Source organism: Pygocentrus nattereri, chromosome 2, assembly GCF_015220715.1.
Source record: "Pygocentrus nattereri isolate fPygNat1 chromosome 2, fPygNat1.pri, whole genome shotgun sequence".
NCBI classification, from domain to species: Eukaryota; Metazoa; Chordata; class Actinopteri; order Characiformes; family Serrasalmidae; genus Pygocentrus; species Pygocentrus nattereri.
Genome location: NC_051212.1, coordinates 19760826 through 19772840, shown reverse-complemented (window position 1 = coordinate 19772840; position 12015 = coordinate 19760826). Strand labels below are relative to the sequence as shown.

The following is a 12015-nucleotide window of genomic DNA, read 5'->3' as shown; positions in this document are numbered from 1 at the left end:
GAAACGTGTAACCATGCTATTGGCTAATGAAGGATTCATATGTAGAACACGTCATAAAAAACACACTAACACAACTAGATAGCTAACAAAATCACTATCATTACAATATGTTTGCTGGGAATTGTTTTGTGCTTGCCTCTGCCTTTCCCTTGATATACATAGCATGCACCCGTCTGACTTACAGAAAGTAGTTTTTCACAAAGGCCAGGTTTTATTATACAAAGGCAAGCAAACAGCTTGCAGCTTTTCTTGCACAGAACCTCTTCTAATAATATGGGAAACATGAGCAATACAACTTTTAGACAATGCCCAGCCTAACAGAATAACAGCAATAATAATCGGCTGTAACTGTTGATCTTACTGTGTGATGTTAATCTGTTGGTGGAAAATACCAACAAGCTAACATCACACAGCAAGATCTGGTCAAATTATTATAAATTATTTAATACATTATTATATCTTAAATTGTTTATAATTCTGGGCGGCACAGTGGAGCGGTGGGTAGCGCTGTCGCCTCACAGTGGGGAGGGCCTGGGTTCGATTTCCCCTGCCGGGTGACCAGGGTCCTCTCTGTGTGAAGTTGTGGAGCATGTTCTCCTGTGTCTGCGTGAGTTTCCTCCGGGTTCTCCGGTTTCCTCCCACAGTCCAAAGACATGCAGTCAGGCCAATTGGATATGCTAAATTGCCCCTGGGTGTGAGTGTGTGAGTGACTGTCTGTGTCTGTCTGCCCGCCCTGCGGTGGACTGGCGACCTGTCCTGCCTTCCGCCCGATGACTGCTGCAACCCTGACGGAGAAGCGGCTTAGAAAATGGATGGATGGAAATTGTTTATAAGCTGTAAAACATTATTTATTTAACCTACAGCAACAACTACCAAACCACAGAAAATCACAGCAAGAACAAATTTAGTTCACAAGTTTCTAACCAGAAACACCTGCTTTTTTCCTGCTTTGAGCAGGCTTCTCTGTGGTATTACCACATTATCTGCCATGCAGAAAACAAGTTACTGGAGAAAAGGGCCACAGATATTGATTAAGCAAATTAGGCTTAAGTGAATCCTCCAAGGCAATATTCCCGGCTCTTCCTTGTATGGATGTGGAAAACTGTGACATGGAGTGATGAGGAGACGGATGCATGTGTGGAGACAAGCGAAATTTATTATGGGCAAATCCAAAACGAGGGTCAAGAAAGTCCAGGTTCAAATGGCCGATACAAAGAGCAGGAGGGACAGACATGACAAAACGAACACAGCACTCCAAACAGATCAGAAATAAACAGAACTCTTCAAACAATACATACACTTCGAACAGTACATCCAACAAACCACACAAACAAACAAAGACCAGCAAACACAAGGGGCAAACACAGGGTTTAAATACAAACCAAGACAACGAGGGACAGGTGGGAAACAGGTGGAAACAGTCAGGGGTGGAGCCATGAAACAAGATGGCAGGACTGAAAACCAAAACAGAAGCACATGGACAGGACTGAGAATTGAACAACACGAGCACATGGACAGGGCTGGGAGGGGCCAATCGTGACAGAAACAGGCTCTGACATGCTCAAACCGGCTTCCTGTTCACGTGCCACCATACTCCACATGATATGAATCAGTGATGTATGCAATGGCATACTGCACACCATCTCACAAGCCTGTAGTACATTTTTACATTTAGTAGTGTAGTTACATGTAGTACATTAGTACATTTACATGTGCAATTTCGTTTTTCTCAGAATAAATGTGGTTAGTCTTTAATATGCTACATTTTTGCAAAAGAATAAAATAAGGATGTAATGGGCTCCCAAGTGGAGCAATGGTCTAAGCGTTGGCCCTATTGGTGGGTGTGATGGATGGCTTTCTCTCTCCCCACATCACATCAGCAAATTGTGAGCCACCGTGGGCGGCTGTTAGCTGATGTAACAGAATTAGACAGTTAGCTCTGTCCCTCTGTCCTCCAAGTACGTTCAGCTGTCCAATGACGTGGCATCAGCATCAAAAAGATGCTGTGGCTGGCTTCACATGCGTTAAAGGAAGTATGTGCTAGCCTTCACCCTCTCTGCTTGGCAGTATTGTGTGTAATGGGGGAGACCTAGCTAGCAGTTGGAATGGGATAGAACTATACTGGAGAGAAAATCAGGTAAAAATCTAAAAAATAAAAATAAAGATGTGATTTGGGTGCAGTGTAGTGTAGTGTAGTGATGATATGGCCCTACCTTAACTCCACAGGAACTGCGGTAGAGGGCAGGAGGAGTCCATGTCACTCTGCCATTACTATACGCCTGGACATGAACGTGTAGAGCCACGTGGAACACACCATCATTACTGCACCCAAACAAGGCATACCACAGAGCTTACCATGTGCTTTGTTATACCTTAACAGCTATTAATGTGCTAAATATAAATACTGAGTATAAAACTCAATACACCTTGAAATCTGATTTACATTTAAATTACATTTACTCCAGCTTTAACTTTCGCTATCATCATCATGAATCATTTACCTACAGAAACATCATTTCACATGAAAAAAGCAGAAACTGAGTCATCAGATCAGAGCTTGCTGAGAAGTACATACGGGATATTGAACCTTCTAGTTTAGACATGTGCACTGGTCCACTGACCATCATTCGGCAGTTACTGAGTCTTTTGCATGGAAGAGTTATTAACACCTCTTCTTGTCTCTTCTTGTCATGTCACATGCATTTTGAAGTTTTTGTCTGACTGCAAGGGCAGCACTGTGGTGTAGCAAGGACGGCCTGGGTTTGAACCAATGTTTACTTGTGATTGCATAATCTCCCTGTGTCTGCATGGGTTTCCTCCACAGTCCAAAGTCAAAGACATAAAGTTAATCAGACTAATTGGACATGCTAAATTGCCTCTAGGGGTGTTGGGGTTGAGAATGTATATGTGTCTGTCTGTTTGCCCAGCGATGGACTGGTGACCTGTTCAGGGTGTATCCTGCCTTCCACCCAATGACTGCTGGGATAGGCTCTAGCCCCGCCGCAACACAAAATGATAAATGGCTTAGAAGATGTGTGTGTGCGTGTGTCCGGTGGGAAATATGACTAATACTGCTAGAGAGTAATCAATAAGTAATTAGAAAGAAATAAAATATTTTGGCTTTGCAGTCCAACATGTTGGACTTCAAATGTGGTTATAGTGCACAATGTTTACTTTAATTTGCAATGTTAACTTTAATTTGAAGCTATTTAGCTCTTTCTTCTGAATCTTATAGCAAAAACAGTATATTTTATACATTGAGCCCTTCATTTAAGGGTTTTTGGTTTCTGCTTGATTCTGCTTTCAGTCTTATCTGCAGTAAATGAAATGCATGCTCTGTGGGGCTCAGGACAGGTAATTGACTTGTCAAGTCAAGAGCATTGAACTTTCTGTTCATGCTGTATTACAAAATTACAATGCTTTACTATAGTTGGACAGTTTTCCTGCACTCTTGTATTTCTAGTGTACAGATCATATATGCTTTAATGTGCAGTTTATAATCAGATCGTATGCAAACAGGACAACTCTATTTAGCAAACGTCTGGTAGCAAACATTTATGCATACTTTTACATACACACTATTTTACAGTTAATTTAAATGAACTGTAGATGAAAGAATAAAAGCAAATGAACAAAAACAAAACAAACAGCAAGGAATGCTGGAAAGCTGTTCAACACCACACAGTCCTGCTCACTTAACATCGTTGACAAAAACTGGATCTGTATCTCTCAGACCACTGCAGAATTTCTTCACAGTGATGTATGATTTTATATATCTACATTATCAAGACATAAAAAACTACTGTAGTACAGCAAAAGCACTGCAGCCAGAAGAGTTCAAAGATTGTAGCATGAACCCTGAAGATAAAAGACAGTGCTCTACGACTCTCATATTTCAGACTTCCAAAATTCCATGTGAACCTCTCCGTACTGCAGCCTAAGTGTCACCAGTAAAGACTGGTGAGTTAATCCAGTTGACAGTTAAACATGGCCATGTTGGCATGGTGAGGTGGCAATCTTCAGGTTATAAGTAGTTCCTTTTCCTTTCACATACTCTTCATAACATCACTGTTCAGTCATGTTATCTGAGACTCCTTCCCAGAACACACACAGGCATTTTCATATATCTTTTCACAAACTGTAATGTAAATTTCTGTTCATGAGCCTATGTACTGGTTTACATCTTGTGATGAACCTCCTGAGCTCATTCTAGTAGGTTCTTCTCTTCATGGCCTTCTTTGGCAAATCCATGTCTGCACCCTATTGAAGGATGTATTCTTCAGTCATTTACTGCTGAGGTCTTCGGTGAACTGCCAGGTTGTTTGCGATTTCTATGCTAACTAGTCTTAAAAATAAAATGTACCGAACAGCTGATTTCAAAACACTATCAAGCTCTATCTTTGATTGATTTATTTTAGTTTTAAAGCATCAACATGGCCTGCTTTACTGGCATTGATATATTTTTGAGCTCAACTTTAGGCCTGTTAGCTCTCTTGCGGATGAATTAATGATGCTACAGTACAGCTGGCCAACAAACAACCAGCCAACCAGCCAACTGTCCGATTACTTGTGGCCAAAATGAAATAGGGGACCTATTTATGAAATGGGCGGTGATTCCCATATGAAACACCCAGTGTAAATGTAAATACACTCTTAAGATTAAGGTGCTAAAAACAGTTATTTTGTGTTATTTGGCTCTGCCTCCCAACAGTGATGCCATAGAAGAACCATTTTGGTTTCATAAAGAATCAATAGATGGTTCTGACATGTAAATAAGACATATGAGTATAAAGAAAAATGTTTTTTTCATAGGACAACAGGCCCAAGAAAAGAACAATTTAGGAATTTTTATTTGTAAGAGTTTACACTTAAATCCAGTGTGCTCAAGTACAGAGCCAAAACAACAAAACAACTGTCCAATTATATATTGTTGCTGTCCAAAAGACAAAACAAAACAAAACAAAAAAATAATGTATATCAACATGTTTTTCTACTACCTTTCTTAGGTGGAAGAAAAAAAATGTCTTCACAAACATTAAATGTAAAGAACGTCTTTGCCTTTTCCTGTAAAGTTGTTTTTTTGGTTTAGAGAGTTTTGGTAGTTATTGCACTATAAATGATTATCATTACCGGTCTGATCTTAGTCAGAAGACCCAATGCGCTTGGCCGCTCTTTGCTTACATGTAGAGGCAAGCTGTATCAAAGATTTGTATAAGTGACAATAGGAAGTTAAATAAACCTTACTGAATATGTTCTACAGCACACCCGTGCTCCTGTCTGGTCCTGATGTATTGTACTGCTGTACTGCAGAGATTAATCTCTGCTCTGATATACCTGAGTCATCTCACAAAGGGTTTGCTATTGCTGATATTAAGCTGATGAGACATGTCTGATCTATTAGAGCTACATTGTGCAGCAACACTATCTGACAGAAATAAATTAATTTTATCACTAAATCATAACGTAAGATTGAATGAGGACTGTTAAACCAGCTTTATGATAGACATGTCCTTCATTTTGAAACCATTTTCTCACAATGAAGTATAATAAAAATCTTATCCATGAGTTCAAATTTAACCCAGCGAGAGCAAATTAAAGAGGTATCCACGTATTAATCTCTTATATAAGAGGCACCGTACAGTTCTTATCATGTATGTAGCTAATTGTTCTTCTCCTTAACAGAGATAGCAGTAGGCCAGGAGGCAGCATTAATCATTGAAGGTGAGGAGAGGAGAGTGAAAACTCTCTGGGCTACTGTTTCATCTCTGGGAGACGTGGGAGACATTGCATGGAAAGCCATGCTCTTTAATTGGCTGTAACACTGAGATGAACAAATTTACAGCATAGTTAACGCGAGTACGCCTTCTACACGCTGTTAGTGTGTGCTTGCATGTGTGTGTGTGTGTGTGTGTGTGTGTGAAGAGAAAAAGAGAATGAGAAAGGCTGAGAAAAAAACAGAAGAAAGAATAAATGTTTCACCATATACTAACACCATTTGATCCCATGTAAATTTGAATTTAAAATATCAAGAATTAAATCTCATTATATTAAACAACATTAAAATGCGTAACTCGCTTCTCTTATAGAATAACCAGAGGGGAACCCTTGGGCCCTTCAAAGAAGGCCTAATAGTTTCCAAGAACTAAAAAAAGATAAGTGTTTAGTTCATTATGTAACAGAAACATTATTTAAATTCTTTAACAATTACAATACTAGTCTTGTTTCATTGTGAAATTCTGGACGGAAACAAAAGAGCAAAAAAACAACTGTTCAAGACTTCAGGAGCTGAAGGCCTACCACATTAGATTATCCACACAACTATGAAGTGAGAGAGGAATTACATTTTGATTTCCAACGGGCAGAACCAATTTCATAGAAGAAGGTCACTCTAGGCCTTTGGAAGTACCAGATACATCACTGACTGTGAATACCAGCAGCAGCTTAATCAGCAGTTTGTCAGAAATGGAAAAACCACTGCAAGGTAAACTATATACCAATATGTCTTTCAACGACCGCAATGATAGTTATTTCACTTTAGTGTTCAAACAATGGCACTGCATTAAACAATAGCACAATTCCCCAACGCACTGCTACCTTCTTATCCATTTAAAAGATTGAATATATTGGCAATGTGCTGTAATGTACTCCAACTCACTTGTTGATAAGAACAATGTCTGGAAGCCACACTTTTCCAGCAGGAATTCTTAGCACTTCAATTCCTTCATGTTGTTTTGGATCCCAGGACAACCGGTGATCCTTCCACTCCTGCACAAACCAATGTATGAATATAGTGTATGACAAAGTTTGTCATTGCTGTGAGGATATGACTGTATTCAGCCACAAGAGCATTAGTGGGGTCAGGTACTGATGTTGGATGACTAGTTCTGGATCACAAATGCTACTTTAACTAATCCCAGAAGTACTGTATGGTGCTCTATGACTACAGAGAATGCAGTTTCACTGCTCCACAGCTCAAAATTGGGAGGCATCGTAGCCTCTAGAGGATGCTTGGCATTGGGCATGTTGAACTTATGCTTATGTACAGCTGCTCCAGAGCAACCCATTGTTTTATCAATGGTTTACTGTGGAGGTTATACAAGCTGCTGCATAGTTTAATGCCTCCAGTGCCCCTGGAAAGAGCTGAAATCTCTCATTAGGAGTGTCTGGATACTTAAGGACAAATAGTGTATGTGCCACATGACTACAGACCAGCATTTTTTCCTTTGAGATGTTCAACAACTGAGCTACCATCCCCATGTCTGTGGTATCATCCAATCAAAGTGCACAATACAGACCGTAGTACAAAAGGCAAGTGAGGACAAAACGACTAGGAAACAAAGTGTGACACCCTGGAAATGAGAAATCTAACCAGTTCATCATTTCATCACATTATTTCAAATTTACTACCTTCTGCCATTAATTATACGGCATGCAATTTCTCTGTGCATTTGTCCATGAATAATATCTGGGACATTAGCATAATTTTTCATTTTGCATAATTTGTTCTTTATTGTTTCTAGCTTTCATAGCTTGCACATAATGGATGCGTGTGTGTTGTGTTGACATTTTGGCCTGGCAAGTTATGCCAGCATTACACAAATTTCCAAAAGAAAGGCTTTCTGAATTTGATATGATGGACTGGTTACATTTCTTGTTTTTAGGGTGCTGTTGTTTCCCAAGCTGATCTAGATGCAGAAAAAAATACAAATCTGCTGTATCAGCACTTACCATGTTCATGATTACGACGGTGTTCATCTCTTCATCTTTCATGTTCTGGGATTGAAAAAGGAAACACATGAGCAGGAATGTGCTGACATGAATTAATGACAGACGATATGCTTAGTGCAAATTGATCTGTTAATAAATCCATTACTGATGTTTTAAGACACTTTGATGTCATATACACTGCAGGTCAAAAGTTTGACCTGCAAATATATATATGGCACTGTATGCTGTTTGTCGCAGGCCCAAACCTGGTCAAACCGTCTTCCCTCTGTCAATATTCACTGTAGAAGACTTGATCTACGGCTGCATATGTAAACATTAAAACCAGTCATTTAGGACACTAATACTGTATGTGCAACAGGTGGGTAAGTAGCAGTGATTAGCAGCAAGAGAACTCTCCAGGGGGAACAAGAACAGCTTGGAATTCTTTTCCCATAATGCAGTGCATGCTGGTGCTAGCAAGAGCTGGGCTACAGCACTGCAACCAGAGCAGTTGTGCTGATGGGATTGTTTATGTAGGGAGGGCACTTCTATTTAAAACCAGCAGAGGAATTTTAGAGAGACAGCTGCCTCTGCCCCCAGCACATGACATAGGACTCACACACAGACACAAGGGATGTGGGCAAGACAACACTAAATACACACAAATACACTTACAACCATCTCATATATGTACTGAAGACAGAATACAATTAAGGCCATGTGCACAAGCAGTCAGTAGACATACAAGCACTACCAGACTGAGAAAGTAACAGAATGGATGTGTACATCATTTACACCGGAACAGCTTTCATTGTTTATTACACTAACACAGTTTTTCAGTTTACCTACGTTTGGTAAGTACTGTGTTGGCATAATAGGTGTTGTTCGTGTGTGAATTATGTCCACTATCAAAGTCATTTAAAGTGGTTTGCTGAGAAATAATGCAGTTTAGTGAAATGTACCAACAAAGATTTCTTACTAGTAGTGATAGGAATCAGGGGTTGTCTAATATAATATCTAATATAGATATTTATACAACATAAATATTTTATTTACCATGTGAAATGACCAGTAAGCCTACATACTTATTCTGAGTTTTATGTAATGTATATGTAATGGAGATTGTGATTAAATAATGGTAAGGTAAAAAGTTTTCCTTGGTTACTTTTTTGCATGCTTATAATGCCCTATAAATACCTCTCAGCTAAGAATGGATTTAAAAGTATGTTTCATGTCAAAACCTTATTACAAAACTATCATAAAACAACACATTACGCACCAGGCCACAAATTTGTACCCATTTTATATAACTTCAGCAATGAGCTTTTACAGGCATTGAACACTTCAGATATCTGGTTCCTATCACCCCCACTGTGAACAAGTTCTGCCTTGAAAAATTTCTCTAGAATGGTGCATTTCACATCAAACCACTCTCTATGACTAATGAATGCAACATTTTAACATCACATCAGCCAATCACAGTTGTGTATCCTTCAAGGTTTAGCACACAGGCCTTTTTTATAATAGATACATATAGGCCACAATATCCTATGTGACTAGTTTTATTGGGAGAGGGAGAATAATTGCTCTTCATTTGTCCTACACTGTACAGTTTGCAGAATGAGCACAGCAGGCTACGCTATAAAAAATGGAACATGATATAAATTGATTTAAAGTGTTTGTTAGACTAATACATAATTGGTGTAAAAGTAGAGGAGGCAGTGGATAGGGCAAGATGGAGGCAGATGATCCGCTGTGGCGACCCCTAAAGGGAGCAGCCAAAAGAAGAAGAAGTTAGACTAATACATAAAAAAAAGTCTTGAATTTATCTTACTTAAATAAAACCAATTAAACTGTAAGCACATGAAGTATATTTTGAGTTGACCAAATACATTTTTCCAGTGTATAAGACTTAATATAAGTGTATAATCTTTTAAAAGTACCACTTTTGACAACAACTAGTTTGTCAAGATAAACCTTATTTTCCGTGGCTACAAGCAGTTTAACTGGTTTCACCCAATTTGCACCCCTTTTTACAGCTTTTTGTACCAGTTTCTACTCTGTTTTTATTGTACTGTTTTATTATGCCCTGTTTTTAACCTTGTTTTATTTTACCCTGTTTTTATCACCACTTTTTTTTAAACTCTGTTTCATTTTACCGTTTTTTTTAAGTTGTTTAATATTTACCCTTATTTTTACCATTTCACTCGTTACAGTGCAGTTCATAATGAATGATATGTGTACATTTCATACAGGAAGAGGAGAGAGAGAGAGAGAGAGAGAGAGAGAGACTGTGCCACATGCATGCCTATGTGTGTATTTGTGTATGTAAGTGTGTGTTATCTGAGACTGGCTATTAAAGTCCACTGAAGGGAAGTAGAGGATACTGTGACCTGCTTACTTACAGTACAGCTCTGTGCGCTGAATCACACACCATTAGACACAGACAGCAACAACAGCTGAACCAGTTTTCAGTTAGTGCTACAACACACTCTGTTAGTGATTTAAAATCCAACAGCTTCTTCTGAATGGAGAAGAATCAACGGTTATCACTCTCTTTAAAAGGAACCCCAAATCTCTTCCAAATAACTTTAAATACCTAAAATTTACTAGCTTTCAGTTCCTTTTCAATAAAGCCTTAAGTGCTTTGATCCAGAGTGTTTAAGATTACTCTTAGATATAGTGCCTCCTTTTCAGTGCTGCACCACTAACAGAGATAAAAGATGGTCGAAGGACATTTTAAAATAATGCTGATATTCAGGAATGAGTACTGCATAATCTAGCCAAATGACTATAAATGTCTAAATTACTGTCCATGGCAGTTGGTTGTACACGTAGCAGACAGAGATTAGGCTGAAAATGCTGGAGTATACATTTTAATGCATGTTTTACTGTAATGCTGGGTCCACAAGCTGTTTAGGGGGAATGTATGTGTATGTGAGTATATTTGGGGTTTTGTGTTCACATATTTGAATGTGTATAAGTGTGATAGCATACCAAGCTGACGAAGGATGCCAGGGTCATGCCAATTCTCACCACCACTTTGCTCTGCGGCGTTTCCGCCGGCCGCACTTTGACATTGTAACTGGAGAAAAGTGTCTTCATTAGCTGATTCTCTGCATTTGAGGCATCTGTTGGACACAGAATCATCACCTAATCAGACAGTTTTTCTTTCTTCATTTCTTTTGAAGTGAAGTTTAAAGAGTTTTAGTCCATAGGTGCAGCCTTATTTTAGCCACATCCCTATTTTAGAGCAGGACGTGGCACTGCATCCCTGTCCCTCATGGCCACATGGTGAGCAGTTACATCTGTGTTTTTTTTTTAAGTAAATGCGTCCAGAAGTCAGGAAATCATAGTGCAACATTAAGAATTGTCACTACCGAAACACATACATTCCGCAGTGAGATAAACTTTTGTGTTTTAATAAAAATGTTATGATTTTATGTGTGTACAACTTGTTAAAGTCACAATTGCTAGGTATATACTGGGTAGCGAGTTCTGCTCAAAATCGTAAAAACAATCAAAATAGCTAAAATTGCCACTACCAAAACACTCACGACCAAAACATTTGGTACAGTTTCAGTAGGGTTATGACTGTTTTAGTAGCCACCGTATGGAACGTTAAATCATTTATTGTAATAAAATAAAAATAAATAAAGTATAAGGTCACTCTAAGCAAACAAATTTTTAAGGTCTGTGTCAGTTCAAAGTCGGAAATTCTGAATCTTTACTTGAAGCAATTTGCTAGAATGACCCATTTATATGTAACAGCAATGCTGTTTTTTAGTTTTATACTCGTAACAAAAGCATCATTTTCTTCCAATTGTTTTGAAGGAAAAATGTTAAATACATAGAAAACAAAATGAATGATAGGTTTATTATCTGGAAATTTAGTTAACGTTTGTCATAAAGTATTAGGTTCTGTTTAGTATGATTTTCACTGACACTGTGGTATATTTATATTTTATCAATATTGACCAGAACTCGTTATACAGTCACATAAATCTTTCTTTAACATGAAAGAATATAAGAAGAAATCTGCCACTGATGATTTCACAACAAACTAATCAATAAATACGCAAAGGCATTGATAACAGAGACAACGGAGGCCAGGAAAAGCCAGCTGCCTTCATTATGCACCTCAGCATGCACGGTTCTGATAGAGCCTCAATTTTCACTCCATAAGGCTAATGACTCTGATGTTTTTATGCATCACTCCTGTTTCTCTGCTTTCGAAGGTTAGGAGCATTTATAAGCGGCACTTTTGTCACAGCCACATTCATCAAATCTCTTGGAGCTGCGGCCCCT

At 38.6% G+C, this 12015-nt stretch overlaps 1 protein-coding gene across 1 annotated transcript in view; it reads right to left on the bottom strand.

The window, feature by feature from the left end:
- The window catches only part of chrnb1 (cholinergic receptor, nicotinic, beta 1 (muscle)), a 36801-nt gene that overhangs the window by 21050 nt on the left and 3736 nt on the right, over positions 1 to 12015 (bottom strand). The window contains exons 2-5 of the mRNA XM_017710297.2: positions 10705 to 10838; positions 7729 to 7773; positions 6656 to 6765; positions 2214 to 2322 (exon numbers count right to left, since the gene is read on the bottom strand). Of these exons, the coding sequence (XP_017565786.1) occupies positions 2214 to 2322; positions 6656 to 6765; positions 7729 to 7773; positions 10705 to 10838 (398 nt within the window). The remainder of the gene's footprint in view (positions 1 to 2213; positions 2323 to 6655; positions 6766 to 7728; positions 7774 to 10704; positions 10839 to 12015) is intronic.